Consider the following 20,909-nt stretch of genomic DNA (forward strand, 5'->3'; position numbering starts at 1 on the left):
CATTATATAACTGATCCTTATTCTTCACTTATATTTTGCCAATTTTGAACTATGAAATTTCAGAATTACCTTCTTATTTAGTAAAAATACAGAATTTAGCAGTAAACATTAAATGCTAACACTACATGCTATGTGCTTCCAATCTTTTACTGTATCACTGGTAAAACTGAAGCTCACTCTGCAAGGCCGACCTTCGCCTGCTGCTCATTCTCCCTCTCATGAGTATAGCAAGAGATTCATCACTAGGTCTCATGGTGTCCTCTGTTTTTTCATCCTGAAAAAGACGTAAATTGGAGTTAACCACTGGAGCAAATCTATGTCTCTGAGGTATAATGTTTCCAGTATTCTCATACCTCAGATGTGTTGTCTGTACTCAAAGACTCCAGGCTCTGCGTAGGCACATCCATTGATTTCCTATGTTGCCCTGTTTCTCCACTATCTAAAAATAAAATTTAAAAATCTAAAAATGAATCCATGATAATAAAATTAGTAGCATCATGAGTATACACATGAATATTGAACAACAATAAAATACAAGCTTTGCAATAAAGACAATCCCTTTATGGAACATCAGCTGTTGATTAACATTATTACTTTCCTTTCTCTCTGTGCATTTTAATAGCAAAGCTTCCCTTCCATGGTATAACTCTCCAGAGGGCAAATACTTCCATTAGGGCCATTTTTACTGGCTTTTGGCTAGGGTTGATGGCATTAGGTTGACATCACTTTAAGATCACTCAGAAATCATTTACGGGCACATAGACCTAAGGTCCATCTCCCTTTGCATTTGACTTTGCTTGGAAGGTGAGCACTCCAATGCAATTTTAGGAGCCCAGCCACAGGCAGAGTTGTTTTTTATTTCCCTAATCAGTAGTTGGAAAGGGCCTGTACTCAATAGTTAGATAGCACTATCATTTGCATCATGCTGTCTGTTTGTTATTTGCACCATAATGCATTATAAGGGTATTTATTTGAAGAAGAAGCCATTTGATGGTTTGACAGTTTGATTGAGAGCACAAGCAAATGTGACAGTTAGCATTCACGGCATGCCTAGAATGTAACTGTATTTTTTAAACTGTTAAATCGATGGCTTTAGTTCCGCTTTAAATTATTGTTGTGGTAAAAACATTCGCTTTCACTCTCCCAGTGTGTTCTTGCAGGGCTATTTTACAAGCAGCTAGGGGAATGAATGGCATTTACTTTGTGGTACTTATGACTGTTACACTATTTGATACCTGGTTAACTCTGTCACTGTTGGTCCTGTTTAAATAGTCCCTCCCTTAGAGGGATTATTTCTGCCCAGGTAAAACCCATTTTATCACCACTGGTGTGTCAGGTACAGTTAAGGGTAGGTAACCACTGAGAACGGCAGAAGAACCCAACATTCCAGCAGCTCCTTAGAGAGTCAGCACTACATGTGGATACTGAAGTTGAAGATTTATGTGTACAAATTTCAGTGCCTGACAGAAAAAAAAAAAAAACTCTCCACTGACACAATGTTACAACTACTGAAACTGCTGACCAAAGGTGTTAAATATCAAGACCAAACAATTAAAATCATTTAGAAAACTTTTCTGTCCCTTTAGTTGGAAGGTACTTTGATCTGTATACCTGAGCAGAAGGATTTATGGAAAACTCCTCGATACAGAACTTTGGCTGCTTTACTGAAGAATCTGGTGAGTTGGACGGAAAGCAAGAAGGTTGGAGCTGTGTTACAGCTGGTAGATGATAATTGTTTAGGTGTGAACCCCTAAAGGCAAGGAATAGCATATTGGTGAAAATATAAATAAATGATTTGCTCTATAATGATAAAGGAAACAAAAGCTTTGCTAAAAATGTGTGTTGTGTGTGTGTGTGTATATATATATATATATATATATATATATACACACCGGTATATATAAATACAGTATCTCACAAAAGTGAGTACACCCCTCATATTTTTGTAAATATTTTATTATATATTTTAATGTGACAACACTGAAGAAATGACACTTTGCTACAATGTAAAGTAGTGAGTGTATATCTTGTATAACAGTGTATATTTGATGTCCCCTCAAAATAACTCAACACATAGCCAATAATGTCTAAACCACTGGTAACAAAAGTGAGTACACCCCTAAGTGAACATGTCCAAATTGGGCCCAATTAGCCATTTTTCCTCCCCAGATGATGATTGAGAACAATCCATGACAATGGCAGGTCTCAGCCTTGCAAAGGGGGCAGTGCATGCTATAAATTCTGCAGGGTGCCCAAACTTTTGCAGACACCATTTTTTTGTTTTTTGTAATCTTGAAAGTGTCAATGATGGAAATAAAATCTAACTTTTGTTTACATATTATAACCACTTGAACCCCGGAGGATTTGGCTGCTCAAGGACCAGGCCCTATTTTGCGATTTGGCACTGCGTGACTTTAACGGACTATTGCGCAGTTGTGTGACGCTGTACCCAAATGAAATTGACGTCCTTTTTTTCACACAAACAGAGCTTTATTTTGGTGGTATTTGATCACCTGTGCGATTTTTACTTTTTGCGCTATAAACAAAAAAAGAGCGACAATTTTGAAAAAATAACAATATTTTTCAAATTTTTATATATGAAATTCCCAAAAAAAAATTTAAAAATCAAAATCTTTTAACATTTTAGGCCAATTTGTTTTCTGCTACATATGTTTGGTAAAAAAAGTTGCAATAAGCGTATTTTGATTGGTTTGTGCAAAAGTTATTGCGTTTACTAACTAAGGGAAAGATTTTTGTCATTTTTATTGTTTTTCTTTTTTTTTAACGAGTAATGGCGGCGATCTGCAATTTTTTTTGCGGGACTGCGACGGCGGACAGATCGGACCCTTGACTGACATTTTTGACACTTTTGGGGGTACCAGTGACATTACTACAGTAATCAGTGCTATACATATGCACTGTTACTGTAAAAATGACACTGGCAGGTAAGGGGTTAACTTTATTAGTGATCAAGGGGTTAAATGTGACCCTAGGGGCGTGCTTCTAACTGTAAAGGGGCATGGCTAGTGATGTGACCACAGAGATATACGATCCTACATAGCAGGATCGTATGATCTCTGCTGTTACATCAGGGAGAATGACAGGCGGCTCTGTTTACATTAGCCGCCTGCTTTTCTCCCTCTGCACTGGGAGATCGCGAGTGACCGGCAGAACCGCCATGTCAGGGAACGAGTGGGGGTGGGAGCGCGCCTCCGGCGGCGCACGCTTGCCCCCGGCGGCGCGCTCGCCCCCTAGAGGCTCGTAGACGAGCGACGTAGTACTATGTCCCTTTGCCTGTGAGGGGCTGACTGCCGCAGTAAATAGTCGTGCGGCGGTCGGCAAGTGGTTAAGAATGTCTAATCTGTAATTTGATGCCTTTTGGAGATTTTTCCATCTTTCCTTGGCTTCTTTATGCACATTAATACAAATTTTTACCTGGGGTGCCCAAACTTTTGATCTCCACTGTATATAAATGATATACACACTGTTATAGCTCTTATAAAACTCTTATAACTCTCATAAAAAACAGGTTCCAAACAAGCAGAGACCAATATCTTCATTTAAAGCGTTACTAAACCCAGGACCCTGCATTTACTATATCTGGTCTCCCACAGTTAAGGATGGGCGCCGTTCGCCAAACACCCAAATTTGCAGGGTGTTCGCCGGGTGTGCATTCTGCACCCTGATTGGGCAAAGCTTTCTTTGCACCCTCCCAAGAAAAAAAAAAAAAAAAACTCTCTAGCACTATACACCAAGCTGAGCATGCGCAGAGTGCCCTCAAGGCTCTGTTGTATCAGTAGATGGATTGGGGACTGTGGAAGAAGAGGAGGATAAGATAAGCCTGGATCAAACAGCCTTTTTACACAATGCGGAGGATTAACTCTTTAGGTTCCACAGTGAGTATAACAAGCATGCTTTACTGCATATACAGATTGATTTTACTGTTGTGGGTTTAGTAACACTTTAAGTTGACTTTCCCACCATAAGACATTCTGTTTTTCTCAAAAGGAATTGCTGGCAGTCTGTAAACAAGTTTGCTTACAGAACTAATTATAGGAACAATGGGTTTCTGGTATACTCACAACACATGAAACCAAAGACAAACTGACCAAAATTTACAAGGATCTCCAGGTCCCATAAAAGTGAAAGACACCTCATAAGTGTGATCAGGTAGACTTGTGGACACAACACATTACCAAACCCGGTTATCCAGTGACAAACGATTGTCTCAGCTTTGAGAAAGATAAACACAGGGCGACATCCCTCTCACAGAAATGAACTGTAACACTTTAACTAGTTCAAAGCATTTATATGATATGTCAGTTCATAAACTCTACTGCAAGTCATAAGAAAGCCCTTAACACACACGTATATATATATATATATATATATATATATATATATATATATATATATATATATATATATATATATATGTTATATATGTTATATACGCATATATACAGTGCATCCAGAAAGTATTTACAGAGCTTCACTTTTCACGTTTTTTTATGTTACAGCCTTATTCCAAAATGGATTAAATTAATCATTTTCCTCAAAATTCTGCAAACAATACCCCACAATGACAACGTGAAAAAAGTTTGTTTGAAATCTTTGCAAATTTATTAAAAATAGCCTTTCACAGCCTTTGCCATGACACTCAAAATTGAGCACAGGTGCATCTTTTTTCCACTGATCATCCTTGAGATGTTTCTACAACTGGATTGGAGTTCACCTGTTGTAAATTCAGTTGATTGGACATGATTTGGAAATGCACACACCTGTCTATATAAGGTCCCACAGTTAACACTGCATGTCAGAGCACAAACCAAGCCATGAAGTCCAAGGAGTTTTCTGTAGACCTTCGGGTCAGGATTGTATCGAGGCACAGATCTGGGGAAGGCTACAGAAACATTTCTGCAGCATTGAAGGTCTGAAAGAGTGTATCAATGCGCCTTACTAAAATATTATATTTCATAATACATTTCAGCTAGGGCCCATTCTACGATGGAATGTGGGCTCTTGCAAATGACATTAACGAGTCATTTGACACACCTCATTCATACACCCTGGTCCCTTGGCAGTTGTATTTTGCATATAGACGACAAGACATTGATAGGTATTTACATTTTAAACACCTTTCCATTCATTCATTTGGACACTTAACAAGTTAGGCTTCGCATAGAGATTACTGACACCACCTAAACACAATTGACAATTGCTTACATTAACACATCAGACAGCTGAACACAAACGGATCGGCTCTCCCACAAAACACAATTTCAGACACAAGACACCTCACATTGACAGAGATGTATAAGGAACACAAGGGCCTTTTCATGTATTGTTTTGTGTGGAGATATGTTCTATTGTTAAGTTGACCCATGAATTGTAACCGGTTTAAAGCAGTTTTTGCCGCTCAAACTTCCTTTAAATGTGAGCGAAACTTGAAATAAAGCAGATGTGTCTACGCTTTGCTTAAGTGCTCTGTGTCGTCGCATCTCCTGGCCAGCAGAAGGAGAATTCACTATACAGGGGGAGTTGGGACTGAAGGGCTGTATATCATCTTGTAATTGCCTCCTGACAAGATTGAGCTAACAAGGTCCCAATGAGCACAGTGGTCTCCATCATCCGTAAATGGAAGATGTTTGGAACCCCCAGGACTCTTCCTAGAGCGGGCTGCCCAGCTAAACTGAGGGGTTGGGGGAGTAGGACCTTAGTCAGGGAGGTGACCAAGAACCTGATGGTCACTCTGAGAGAGCTCCAACATTTCTCTGTGGAGAGAGGAGAACCTTCCAGAAGAAAAAAAAATTCTGCATCACTCCACCAATCAGGCCTGTATGGTAGAGTGGCCAAACAGAAGCTACTCCTCAGTAAAATGCACATGACAGCCCACCTGGAGTTTACCAAAAGGCACCTGAAGGACTCTCAGACCATGAGAAATAAAATTCTCTGGTCTGATGAAACAAAGATTGAACTCTTTGGCCTGAATGACAAGTGTCATTTTTGGAAGAAACCAGGCAATGCTCATCACCTTGCCAATACCATCCCTACAGTGAAACATGGTGGTGACAGCATCATGCTGTGGGGATGTTTTTCAATGGCAGGAACTGGGAGACTAGTCAGGATCGAGGGAAAGATGAATGCAGCAATGTACAGAGACATCCTTGATGAAAACCTACTCTAGAGCGTTCTTGACCTCAGACTGGGGTGAAGGTTCAGCTTCTAACATGACAACGACCCTAAGCACACAGCCAAGATAACTAAGATGTGGCTACGGGGCAACTCTGTAAATGTCCTTGAGTGGCCCAGTCGGAGCCAAGACTTGAACCTGTTTGAACATCTCTGGAAAGATCTGAAAATGGCTGTGCACTGATGCTCCCCATCCAACCTGATGGAGCTTGACAGGTCCTGCAAAGAAGAATAGGTGAAACTGCCCAAACATAGGTGTGCCAAGCTTGTAGCATCATATTCAAAAAGACTTGAGGCTGTAATTGGTGCCAAAGGGGCTTCAACAAAGTAAGGCAAGTTGAGAGCAAAGGCTGCAAATACTTATATATATATATATATATATATATATATATATATTTTTTTTTTTTTTTAATACATTGTTAAAGATTTCAAACAAACTTCTTTTACATTGTCATTGTGGGGTATTGTTTGTAGAATTTTGAGGAAAATAATTAATTTAATCCATTTTGGAAAAAGGCTGTAACATAATAAAATGAGGAAAAGGTGAAGGGCTATGAATACTTTCCGGATGCTCTATGTATATATATATATATATATATATATATATATATTGTACCTAAAATTTCCCATTTAATGGCTGTTGCCCCAGACTTCCAAGGTCCATACATACTGTACATATAGTTCATTTTTCTTTCTTCTACGTGTACAACTATTATTTTAATCAGTATATATGAAATGATATCTTAAAGTGTCCAATTTAATGGCTGTTGCCCCAGACTCTCCAAGGCCTTACATATATTTTGGATAAACTGACATAATTATATCTGTGCATGAATTTATCATATCAGGGTTAATCACCAGAAAGTTTCAAATTAAACTCAATATAGTCAACTCTTATCTGAGGATGCCACCCAGTGGCCAAGGGAGGTAATGCTTGAATAAACACATAGTTGATGATCCTGTCTACCAATGAGAAGAAAGATTATACCCTCTGGGTGGGATTTTTGAATGTATTGACTGAAAATATGACAAGTGAGATAGACAGGAAAATGAGGATATTATCTGAACACCTTATCAAAATTCACATACACATACATCATCTGAGACATCCCATCCCCTGACAAATCAGTGATGCTTCAATTGAGCTAAGCACCAATTTGGGAAGGCAAACTACAACCAGTAATCAGCAGCCATATTAGGAGTGTCTGATTAAATAGCCATTTAAAAGTAACTATATTTTCTAAATTTCTTATTAATTTTTTTTGTGTGTGTGAGTATTTTATTCTAGTTGATTTGATGCCCTGTTAGGTCTTCTAACACCCAACATTTTTGTTATTTTAGGTTGCCTTATTAGAATAACTCTAGATAAACTTCACCTGGTAATTCTACTGCAGCGAGTTAACGGGTCAAGTTAGTCAAACGCAGATCATTATCTGCCAATTTTTATCCAGTCGGTTAGGAAATCTACAGAAGGGGAAAATCATTATTGTCTCGTCGGTCTATCTTATGGTAAACAATTAAAAACCCTGTTGCAAATTGTATTGTTTGCGTCCGCCTATTAATCAAACTATTTATAGTGTGTATGTGACTTATTGTAATAACTATTAGGTTATTGTTGATAGATCAGTCTGTACTCATATTGATCTTTTTTGTGTTCTTAAAGAATTCTGCTTTTCTAAAATTTAACTCAAAATAATTTATTAAGTCAGTTAAATAATTTTTATATTGGAGACATTGTAAAACGGTTGGTTTGGCTGACTTGATTAATCCTTTAGGCATTCCCTGACACAACATAACAACCCTCACATGTACTGTACACTCACATATACACTACTGTGCAAAAGTTTTAGGCAAATGTGAAAAAAAATTGCAAAATTAGCTAAATAAAATCAATATTTGGTGTGACCACATTTGCCTTCAAAACAGCATCAACACTTGTTTTTGAAGGAACTCGGTGAGTAGGTTGTTCCAAACACCTTGGAGAACTAACCACAGATATTCTGTGGATGTAAGCTGCCTCAAATTCTTCTGTTTCCTCATGTAATCCCAGCCAGAATCTAAGATATTGAGATCAGGGCTCTGTGGGGGCCAAACCATTACTTCCAGGACTCATTGTTCTTCTTTACTCTGAAGATAGTTTTTTATAACATTGGCTGCATCTTTGGGGTCATTGTCCTGCTGCAGAATACATTTGGGGTCAATCACATGCCTCCCTGATGGTATGGCATGATGGATCTGCCTGTATTTCTCAGTATAGAAAACACCATTGATCCTGACAAAATATCCAACTCTATTTGTAGAAATGCAGCCCCAAACTTGCAAAGAACCTCCACCATGCTTCATTGTTGCCTGTAGACACTCATTATTGTACCACTCTCTAGCCCTTCAGCGAACAAACTGCCTCCTACTATGGCCAAATATTTCAAACTTTAACTCATCAGTCCAGAGCACCTGCTGCCATTTTTCTTCACCCCTTTTCCTATGTTTTTCCTTTTTGGACACAATTCTCCCATAAAGGCCACTTTAGGCCAGACTTCTGCAGACGTTAAAGTGGAGTTCCACCCTAAAATGATACTTACCTCCATCTTCTCGCTCCGGGTCACCTGAAAAACAAATGGATAATCGCATTGGTTTTTTTTTTAACTTACCTCGTAGAGAAGAAAATATACTTACCTTAATTCCTTCTTCCTCCCCTCGGCGGCCACGGCCCGTCGTCACTTCCTGGCTTTGCAATGATTCCTGGGAGCTGAACGTCATCGCTCCCAGGAATCATTGCGCCTGCACCGGCCCCGACGTCAGTTCCGGGGCGCGCGCGTCATTCCCTTCTAAACAGCTTCTGGGCATGCCCAGAAGCTGTGGAGGGATGACGCGCGCGCACCGGAAGTGCCGGCGGGGCCGGTGCAGTGCATCGTGGGACCGAAGAAGACGGAAGAGGACGCAGAAGGGGATCGCGCTGGCTTCAAGCTGCCCACACCTGAGATGGCAGCGCTGGACAATACTTTTTCAAGGTAAGTATTTGTCCTAAAAGGTAAGTGCAACCCGGGACAGTTCAGAGGCTAGCCATTGTGGAATGTACTAGCCCTGACTGTCCCGGGGGTATTTTTATTAAAAAAAGTATTCCCAGGGTGTAACTCCGCTTTAAATGGGTGTACCTGGGTCCCACTAGGTTCCACTAGTTCTGTGCTGATGGCACTACTGGACATTTTAAGGTGTCTAAGGGAAGAAAGCATGGCATCTCTTTCATCTGCTGAATTGATTTTCCATGGCCAACCACTGCATCTACAGTCCTCAACATTGCCCATACCCTTGTGCTTCTTCAAAAGAGTTTGAACAGCATAGGTTTGCTTAGGAGAGACCTTGCTGATGCAGTATAACTAATTGTGTATTGTTGCTGTGCTCAGTCTTACCATGGTGTATGACCTATGGCTTGAAACTGTCTTCTACAACCTCACCTTAGTAGCAGAGTTTGGCTGTACATCCCAATTATAAGCATCCTACACAGCTGTTTCAGTTTCAGTTAATGACTGTGTTTCAATCAACATATGAAATAACTCTGATCATCATCTACCATCTTCTTGGTATAATTGGTTAATCATACACCTGACTCTGATGCTACAAAATTTCTGGCTTTGTGCAAGTGTAGGAATTGATGCTGGTTTGAAGCCAAAGGTAGTCACAGCAAATATTGATTTGATTTAGATTGTTCTCACTTTGCATTTTGTAAATTTATACAAATAAACTATTAAAATATATATTTTTGAATGCTTTCTTACTTTACTGCATTTCTTTACATCTGCCTAAAACTTTTTTATGGTACTTTATATAAAAAGCTTTTTGTGTTGTTTTCTGCCTAAAAAAAAGATCAAAATTTTGTTCCTCCCTCTTCTCGGAACATAATTCTGGTTGTAAACAGGATTTCCCATAATTGTCCTCCTTTCACTCATGCTCACTGCTGCTTCCAGAGGTTTTCGAAGAATTTGAGGTCAAATGACAGTAGCCTATTGTACTAATTAGGGCATCCAAAACATTATGTTTACTTTTACTGCGATGAATGGGTAACATACTATACCTGTGTAAAAAAGTTACTTGCGAGTATGTCCTCTATGCCAGGCCTGTTGATGGGACAGTTCGCAAGTAAAGAAATAATCAGTCTTCTGCCGTTGAGTGATATGTATGCAGGCACAGGGTAGAAGCCTTCTCTGATGAAGTATTGCATCTCTTTCTGTGAATGAGCTCTGAAGGGGGAATATCCAGTCAGGAGTGTATACCTGGATCATTGATGAAAACATATGGCGTTTTAAATCCCTTCTAAAACCTTTGCACTGTTTAACCTTTTATTCCCATTTTTCTAAATATTCAAAACCTTTCAATCATTTCAGACCAACATCATCCCTGTACTGTATGCATGGGCATCCGCAGGTAGGGGCGGGGGGCATATTCCCCCCCCTGGAATCTCAACTTCCCCCTTCAAGTGGTTGTTAAGCCAATTTATACCATCCTGTCTGGTCTGTTTAATAATCTTGTGTGCCCGTGTCTCTGTTTATGTGTTTTAAAAAACTAAGCCGTTCTTTACCAGTTTTCAGAGGGCCGGGCACCACTCACGTTACCCGTTGGCTCTTTCCTCTCCCCGTCTGACAGCTGCCTGCAGCGGGCGGGGCCGAGGATTCCTCACTGATGTCAGTCGGGAGGGGAGGAGGAGGGGAGGCGGCAGGTCACATGAGCGATGAGTGGCGCTCTGAAAACTTGTAAGGAATGGCTTATTTTTATAAAACACACACACAGGGGCACACAAGATTATTAAACAGACTATAGACAGGATATGAAACTTTAAATGAAACTACAGCAACAATATTTTTTACATTCTGCTATATAACATTCCCCAAAAAAAAAATAAAAATCAAATTTTTTTAACATTTTAGGCCAATTTTTTTCTGCTACATATTTTTGGTTAAAAAAAATCGCAATAAGTGTATTTTGATTGGTTTGCGCAAAAGTTATTGCGTCCACTAACTAGGAGAAAGATTTATGTCATTTTTATTGTTTTTTTTTTTTGTCATTTTTATTGTTTTTTTTTTTTTTTTACTGGTAATAGCGGGGATCTGCGATTTTCTGGGGGACTGCGACATTGCGGTGGACAGATCGGACCCCTAACTGACATTTTTGACACTTTTGGGGGGACTAGTGACATTACTACAGTAATCAGTGCTAAAAATATGCACTGTTACTGTAATAATGCCATTGGCAGGGAAGGGGTTAATACTATTGGTGATCAAGGGGTTAAAGAGGTTGTAAACTCGGTAAAATTCTTTTTTTTTTTACAACCTGAAAGAGAAATACATAATGAGCTAGTATGCATCGCATACTAGCTCATTATGAAATACTTACCTTAGAACGAGCCCCCGCCGTGCCGTCCGCTCACCTCTATGACGGACGACATGTCTAGTCGCCCGTCTTCCGGGATCGCGGCATCCGGCCATCTGATTGGCCGGAGCCGCGGTGACGTCACTCCCGCGCACGCGCGCGGGAGCCGACAGTCACGGCACGGGGCTCTGAAGGAACGGCACGAGCGGCCGTTCCTTCATAGCGCATGCGCCAGTGACGTCACTGGATGCATCGAAGGTAAATATCTCCTAAACGGTACAAGTTTAGGAGATATTTACAGTACCTATAGGTAAGACTTATCATAGGCTTACCTATAGGTACAACTTGCAGAGGAGGGTTTACTTCCTCTTTAAATGTAAGCCTAGGGGAGTGATTCTAACTGTGGAGAGGCGTGGCTTGTGAGATCATCTCAGAGACATGTGATCCTATATAGCAGGATCACATAGCCTCTGTGATCACTTCAGGGAGAATGACAACAGACGGCTGTGTTTACATCAGCCGTCCATTCTTCTCTGTCAGTGGGGGGAGATCGCGAGTGGCCGGCGGCCATCGGAGCCGCCTGTCACACGCACTGGCTCCCCAGCTGATGAGCGGCGGCGGGAGGGCGCCCCTAGAGTCTCCTGAGCGAGCGACGTAGTACTATGTCGGTTTGCCCAGGAGTGGCCGCCTGCCGCAGTAAATCTGCGGTGGGCGGTCGTCAAGTGGTTAAGGGAACAGGATCAATTTTTTTTTAGGTTAACAAATGCTTTAAAAATAAATGCTGCTGTTTGCTCTTTAAAAATAAATACTCAAAATAAGTATAATAACTTAGCCCCTCCCCTTCATGACATTGTTGAAAAGGGGCGGAGCATGGGTGACCTTAAAATGACCCCCCCCTAAAAAAAAATTCTGCGGACGACCATGACTGTAAGAGCCTAAAATGTGTATGTAATGATCAGTTCTTACATTATACATCCAAGGGCCCAGATGTCTGATTTAAAGGAGTGTCCGTCCTTAGTAAAAACTTCCGGAGATAAGTAATTTGGGGTTCCACATATAACTCTGGTCAAGAAAAGAAAGAATCATTAGTTAAGCATTAGTTAGCATTTTTCTACAAAATGGAAAACAAATCTATCCTTACCCTGGAACTTTTTCACACTGGTCTACAGTTGTTGCTAATCCCAAGTCTCCAATTTTTACAATCATGTTCTTGGCAATGAAACAGTTACCTAAAATGACATGATAATCCTTAAACCTTAAATAGCATTACCGGATAACTAAAATCTGGGCAACACATGCATTAAACTGCCACAGTTTTATATACTCATTATCTCAAAACAAATTCTATTTCTAGAACAGAAACAAAAGGTTAGTATTTTACATATATGTATGTAAATTTGATCATCTTAGTGTAAAATATCTTATAGATATGTTTTATTGTGTTTAAAGTCTTGCTTCTGTATATACTTTTTCAATTTTGTATTCAAGAAGGTGACAAACCAGTATTTGTTTGTTCAGATATGCCTTACTGTGTTTGTGCCTCTTCTCCTATTTAAATTGTATAATTATAATAATGTGATTAGATATTGATAACATGCCCTACTAATTCAAGTGTGAAATGTATTAATAGATCCGCTTTTTTTTTTAACTCATGCAGAGAAACATACCTTGTGCATAATTGTTTATGTTTTAACCGCTTGCCGATCGCCCGCCGCACATATACTGCGACAGGCTGGCTCGGCTGCACGAATCGACGTATGGGTACGTTGGTTCGCTGGGGCACCCACGATCGCTCCCCGCTGAGAGAGAATGACAATCATCTTTTGTAAAACACAGCTGACTGTTCTTCTCTCTGAAATGATCATAGAGCCCCTGAGATCCTCCCATATAGGATCATAGGTCTCTGTAGTCATTTCACAAGCCAATCCCCCATACAGTTAGAAAACACTCCCTTAGGCTCACACTTAACCCTTTGATCACCACTGTGTTAACCCCTTCCCTGCCAGTGTCATTATTACAGTAACAGTGCATATTTTTAGCACTGATCAGTGGCGGCTGGTGCTCAAAATTTTTGGGGGGGGGGCGCAAAAAGAAAAATGTAATAGGTATTGCTTCGCGGCAAAAAACGCGGTAAAAAAATTGCATGACTTTGAGGTCATGGTACAGGCATGGCACAGGTGATGGCATAGGCATGGCACATGTGATGGTATAGGCATGGCACAGGTGATGGCACAGGTGATGGCATAGGCATGGCACAGGTGATGGCATAGGTGATGGCATAGGCATGGCACAGGTGATGGCATAGGCATGGCGCAGGTGATGGCACAGGTGATGGCATAGGCATGGCACAGGTGATGGCACAGGCATGGCACAGGCATGGCACAGGTGATGGCACAGGCATGGCACAGGTGATGGCATAGGCATGGCACAGGTGATGGCATAGGTGATGGCATAGGCATGGCACAGGTGATAACATAGGCATGGCACAGGTGATGGCACAGGTGATGGTATAGGCATGGCACAGGTGATGGCATAGGCATGGCACAGGTGATGGCACAGGTGATGGCATAGGGATGGCACAGGTGATGGCACAGGTGATGGCATAGGCATGGCACAGGTGATGGCATAGGCATGGCACAGGTGATGGCATAGGTGATGGCATAGGCATGGCACAGGTGATGGCATAGGCATGGCACAGGTGATGGCACAGGTGATGGCATAGGCATGGCACAGGTGATGGCATAGGCATGGCACAGGTGATGGCGTAGGCATGGCACAGGTGATGGTAAAGGCATGGCACAGGTGATGGCATAGGGATGGCACAGGTGATGGCATAGGCATGGCACAGGTAATGGTACAGGCCGGCTGCAATCACTTACCTTCTGACGGCGACGGGATGGCGGGATTCCGGGAACCGAGACAAGCAGCGCGGACGTCTTCCTCTTCAGTCTTCTGTCTTCAGTTCCGGTCCGGGCGGCGGGAAGGAGATGGGCGGTGACGGTGTGTGACTGACGCACGCACCGGCACCGCCCCCATTGCGAGTCAGCGATGTCCTGGATGATGATTGGTCCAGGCTGGAGACTGGACCAATCACAGCCAGGATATCACGAAGGTGGGGGTGGCGCTGCGCTTTTGGCTGCGCCCAGGTTACGCCCCCAGAAGGCAGCCAATCGGCGCCTCTTCTGGGTCGTAAACCCCACCCGAGCGCATAGGCCTGCGAACCCAATTTTTTTTTTTTTTTTCAAAACTTTATTTTTTTTTGTCATTTCTTTTTTTCAAAACTTTATTTTTTTTGTCATTTTTTTTTTCTATTTTTTTTCTTCTTTTTTTTTAGGGGGGGGGGGGCGGCGCTCCGGCGCCCCCTATGCACGGGCCGCCACTGGCACTGATTACTGTAGTAATGTCACTGGTCCCCCCCAAAAGTGTCCAAAATGTCAGTTAGGGGTCCAATCTGTCTGCCGCAATGTAGCAGTCCCACAAAGAATTTGCAGATCGCTGCCATTACTAATAAAAAAATCAACAAATAAATAAATAAATAAAAATGACATAAATCTTTCCCCTAGTCTGTAGACGCGATAACTTTTGCGCAAACCAATCAAAATACACTTATTGCGATTTTTTTTAACAAAAATATGTAGCAGGATACAAATTGACCTAAAAGGATGAAAAATTTAGATCTTTTAATTTTTTTTGGGGGGGGGGGGAGGGGGTATGTTATATAGCAGAATGTGAAAGATATTGTTTTTTTTTTTTTTTTTTGTTTATAGCACAAAAAATAAAAATTGCACAGGTGATCGAATACTTGCTTTGCATAATTCTTCCATATTTGTGCAGAATTCTTGTGTGAAACTTTGCATCTGTGCAGGAGCTTCCTGTAATAAAGACTGGTCACTACTGCTCTCTCTCTTCTTGTGCAGGATGACTGGTCTTGTCTCTGCCCCCTCTTGTAGTTTTCTGCTGGCAGCCTGTAGTAGGCGGACCTAATGGATCCCTCCCACAGCTCTGCTTTCTGCACAAGTTGAGTGCAGCACAGTAATAATGTCATTAATACATTTATATGGCACTCTCTGGGTTTGCAAAAGTGTTTGGTCCACAAAAAGTTGATTTATATTCTCTGTGGCTAATGAGGAATATATTTAAATAAATGTTTTTATGCCTGGAGTTCAGTTTTAAAACACTAATTGATCTAAAGAAAATTGTTCTATTGGTTTTGTTAAAGACTTTGGTAAAAACTATGATTCCAGTAAGAATATAAACTAATTAACCACTTACCTACTTGGCACTTATACCCCCTTCCTAACCAGACCAGTTTTCAGCTTTCAGTGCTCTCACATTTTGAATGACAATTACTCAGTCATGCAACACAATACCCATATTACATTGTTGTCCTTTTTTCCACACAAATAGAGCTTTCTTTTGGTGGTATTTAATCATCATTGTTTTTTTTTTTTTTTGTGCTATAAATGAAAAAAGACCGAACATTTTGTAAAAAATAATTTTTCTTTGTTTCGGTCAAATTTTTTTGCAAATTTAGTAATGTTTATTCATACATTTTGGCCAAAGGTTATACTGCTACATATCTTTGGTAAAAATAACCCAAATAAGTATATATTATCTTTGTGAAGGTTATAGAGTCTACAAACTATGGTGCCAATCATTGAAAATTGATCACACCTGATTTACACCTGATGTAAAGCCAGGACAGTACAAATATCCCCCAAATGACCCCTTTTTGGAAAGTAGACATTCCAAGGTATTTAGTAAGAGGCATGGTGAGTTTGTTGAAGTTGTAATTTTGTTCCCACAATTCTTTGCAAAATGAAGATTTTTTTCACAAAATTGTCAAATTATCAAGTTATTTCTCACACACTTTATAGGCATACTTGCAACTACACCCCAAAATACATTCTGCTACTCCTTCTGAGTATGGTGATACCACATGTGTGAGACTTTTGCACAGCCTGGCCACATACAGAGGTCCAACATCCAAGTAGCACCTCCTGGCATTCTAGGAGCATAAATTATACATATAATTTCCTGACAACCTATCACACTTTTGAAGGCCCAGGAGCACCAGGACAATGGAAACGCCCATAAAATGACACCATTTTGGAAAGCAAACACCCCAACACATAATCTAGGAGGCATTATGAGTCTTTTGAACATGCCATTTGTTTCCACAAGTTTTTTTAAATGTGGAAAAAATATGAAAATGCATTTTTTTTACATAAAGTGTTCCATTTATAATATATTTCTAACACATAGCATGGGCATGATTGAGGCACAGATGAGGCACGGATGGGCATGACTGAGGCATGGCTAAGGCATAGATGGGCATGATTGAGGCATGGATGGGCATGATTGAGGCTCAGATTGGCATGATTGAGGCAATAATAAAGCATGATTGAGGCAATGATAGGCATGATTGAGGTTCAGATTGGCATGAATGAGTCATGATTGAGGCATGGATGGGCATGACTGAGGCATGATTGAGGCACGGCAGAGGTGAACGGTGCTGCGGTCTCTCTTCTCTACTCGCGCGCTGTACCGATCACTGTGTACAGCATGAGAGGAGAGGAGAGAACTGAACTGGACATTGGCTGGTTTGTTGACAACTGATTGCTCCCTCTTTGGACGGAGCAATCACGCGGTGAAGGGCCGCTGTCATTGGCCCTTTACCATGATCTGTGATGCGCCGCCTGTGACTGGGGCCTATTCAAATACATCAGGTCTACCATATCTGGAACTAAAATGCAAAAGAATATACAAATGCTGGATATTGTAGATGGACTTTGTAATAATGGTAAATGTGGGTGTTATAAATGGTCTGCAATTAGGGAATACAAGCTTAACCACTTAAGCCCCGGAAGATTTTACCCCCATTCCGACCAGGGGGTATTTTGCGATTCGGCACTGCGTGAATTTAACGCACAATTGCGCGGTCGTGCGACGCTGTACCTAAACGAATTTGACGTCCTTTTTTTCCCACAAACAGAGCTTTCTTTTGGTGGTATTTGATCACCTGTGCGATTTTTTGATCACGCGCTATAAACAAAAAAAGAGCGTCAATTTTGCAAAAATAGCAATATTTTTCACATTTTTTTATATGAAATTCCCCCAAAAAAAAATGTAAAAATCAAAATTTTTAAAAATTTTCGGCCAATTTATTTTATGCTACCTATGTTTGGTAAAAAAAATCGCAAAAAGCGTATTTTGATTGGTTTGCGCAAAAGTTATCGCGTTTACTAACAAAGGGAAAGATTTTTGTCATTTTTGTTGTTTTTTTTTTTAACGCGTAATGGCGGCGATCTGCGATTTTTTTTGCGGTACTGCGACATTGCGGCGGACAGATCGGACCCTTGACTGACATTTTTGACACTTTTGGGGTTACCAGTGACATTTCTACAGTAATCAGTGCTATACATATGCACTGTTACTGTAAAAATACACTGGTAGTGAAGGGGTTAACTTTATTTGGAAGGGAGGGGCTGTGTGTGTCCCTAGGGGCGTGGTTTCTACTGTGATTGGCTGTGGCTCTAGCTGTAAGGACACTGATCAACGGATCTACATACCAGATCCGTTTTATCAGTGTCTTTGCAGCGAGGAGAATGACAGGCAGTTTGTTTACACAAGCTGCCTGACATTCTCCCTCTCCCCCGCCGATCGCCGAGTGACCGGCGGACATCGGGTCCGCTGGTCACACGCGCGGGGGGGGTCCGTGACCACGCGGGAGCGGGAGCGCGCCCCGGGGGGCGCGCGCTCGCTCCCTAGACCCTCACAAGCAAGCAACGTAGCCCTACGTTAGTTTGCCTGTGAGGGGCTGACCGCCGACGTAGATAGTCGTGCGGCGGTCGGCAAGTGGTTAAATGAGTGGACATATGGGCACAAGTATCATGGGTCCATTTAAATTATTTACAAGCAGTCACACTGTTATCCCCTCAAGGAGGTTTGTTTGTTTTTTGACCAGTAATGCTTAAGGCTCGGTTCACACTACTCCGACCGCAAAGTCGTACGACTTTGCCCACGACTTTGCCCTGCGACCGCCTTCCAACTTAATCTGACCTGGATGCAATTTAGGATCCTGTACAAGGGCTAAAATTGCACCTAAGTTGGACCAAAGTAGTGCAGGAACCTATTCTAAAGTCGGAGTGACTTGTGAAGTATCAGTTAGGATAGGGTCTCATAGGGAAACATTGAACTTGACATGTCATGAAACTTGGGAGCTCACAAGTTGGATCCCATGTCACAGCAGTGTGAACCAAGCCTAAGCAGTACATTCTAGCCGGAGACTACTGTGGCTACTTGAAGGATTTAAAATTACATATGACATTTGTGGCTTGTGACTGTTAGTGGGATGGAATTTAGACTATTCCCAATTAAAAAGGAGATGAATGATTACTGGGTGGAGGAATTATTATAATTAATGGTTGAGTCAGATATTTATATACCATTGTATACAGGCCAAGTGGATTATTGTCACCAATCATCTAGTGTGTGCCATTCAAAATTCTGGTATTATGGCCATATCCGTGAATGTCATGACATGCAAACTTCACCTCTTCCCAAAAGTAATAAAGCTTGCCATACTGCTCCCTGCACATTCCTTTTGGCCAATGAGGTAGTCCATCAGAGTGCCAGGCCAAGAGGAACATGTAGGTGGCAGGAAGCAGTGGCAAGTTCTGACCTGAAAATGCTGTCTGCCTGTTTTTTCTCTGCAGCAATTTTATTACATTTTTTATTTTTTATGACAAAGTTTATTTTTACAAAAACTAGCTTAGCAATACAACTCAAGTTTTAAGTAATGTGTCATTCTTTCCTGTGCCAACAATGATGTCAAAGCAATGAAATATACATTTTAAATAAAAAGCGCTAAAATTGTTCTCTGTGCTTTTTAAGAAACAACCCCCAACGTGTTGACTTAAGCAATCTAAGGCAGGGCTTCCCAAACTTTTTTGGGCCAAGACCCACTTCTGAATACAGTTATTTTTTGGGACCCACTTGCAGCCATTTTCACATCATAGTGCTCCTTTACACATCGCAGCGTCCCATTACCCTGCAGCCATTTTCATGTCATAGTGCCCCTTTACACATCGCAGCGTCCCATTACCCTGCAGCCATTTTCACGTCATAGTGCCCCTTTACACATCACAGCGTCCCATTACCCTGCAGCCATTTTCACGTCATAGTGCCCCTTTACACATCACAGCATCCCATTACCCTGCAGCCATTTTCACGTCATAGTGCCCCTTTACACATCACAGCATCCCATTACCCTGCAGCCATTTTCATGTCATAGTGCTCCTTTACACATCGCAGCGTCCCATTACCCTGCAGCCATTTTCAGGTCATAGTGCTCCTTTACACATCGCAGCGTCCCATTACCCTGCAGCCATTTTCACGTCATAGTGCCCCTTTACACATCACAGCATCCCATTACCCTGCAGCCATTTTCACGTCATAGTGCCCCTTTACACATCACAGCATCCCATTACCCTGCAGCCATTTTCATGTCATAGTGCTCCTTTACACATCGCAGCGTCCCATTACCCTGCAGCCATTTTCACGTCATAGTGCCCCTTTACACATCACAGCGTCCCATTACCCTGCAGCCATTTTCACGTCATAGTGCCTATTTACACATCACAGCATCCCATTACCCTGCAGCCATTTTCACGTCATAGTGCCCCTTTACACATCACAGAATCCCATTACCCTGCAGCCATTTTCATGTCATAGTGCTCCTTTACACATCACAGCGTCCCATTACCCTGCAGCCATTTTCATGTCATAGTGCCCCTTTACACATCACAGCATCCCATTACCCTGCAGCCATTTTCACGTCATAGTGCCCCTTTACACATCACAGCGTCCCATTACCCTGCAGCCATTTTGACGTCATAGTGCCCCTTTACACATCACAGCATCCCATTACCCTGCAGCCATTTTTACGTCATAGTGCTCCTTTACACATCGCAGCGTCCCATTACCCTGCAGCCATTTTCACGTCATAGTGCCCCTTTACACATCACAGCATCCCATTACCCTGCAGCCATTTTCATGTCATAGTGCTCCTTTACACATCGCAGCGTCCCATTACCCTGCAGCCATTTTCACGTCATAGTACCCCTTTACACATCACAGCGTCCCATTACCCTGCAGCCATTTTCAGGTCATAGTGCTCCTTTACACATCGCAGCGTCCCATTACCCTGCAGCCATTTTCACGTCATAGTGCCCCTTTACACATCACAGCGTCCCATTACCCTGCAGCCATTTTCACGTCATAGTGCCCCTTTACACATCACAGCATCCCATTACCCTGCAGCCATTTTCACGTCATAGTGCCCCTTTACACAT

At 41.7% G+C, this 20,909-nt stretch overlaps 1 protein-coding gene across 3 annotated transcripts in view; it reads right to left on the reverse strand.

Annotated features, from left to right (window-relative positions):
* LOC309552668 (serine/threonine-protein kinase PLK2-like) overlaps positions 1–20,909 on the reverse strand; it is a 114,131-nt gene that overhangs the window by 45,575 nt on the left and 47,647 nt on the right. For all 3 annotated transcript variants that reach the window (XM_082253600.1, XM_082253599.1, XM_082253598.1), the window contains 6 exons: positions 12,695–12,782; positions 12,520–12,615; positions 10,262–10,460; positions 1,612–1,750; positions 354–439; positions 178–274 (listed from right to left, as the gene is read on the reverse strand). In XM_082253600.1, the coding sequence (XP_082109726.1) occupies positions 178–274; positions 354–439; positions 1,612–1,750; positions 10,262–10,460; positions 12,520–12,615; positions 12,695–12,782 (705 nt within the window). The remainder of the gene's footprint in view (positions 1–177; positions 275–353; positions 440–1,611; positions 1,751–10,261; positions 10,461–12,519; positions 12,616–12,694; positions 12,783–20,909) is intronic.

Source organism: Pelophylax lessonae (genome assembly GCF_965119305.1).
Source record: "Pelophylax lessonae genome assembly, chromosome: 1".
Classification (NCBI taxonomy): Eukaryota; Metazoa; Chordata; class Amphibia; order Anura; family Ranidae; genus Pelophylax; species Pelophylax lessonae.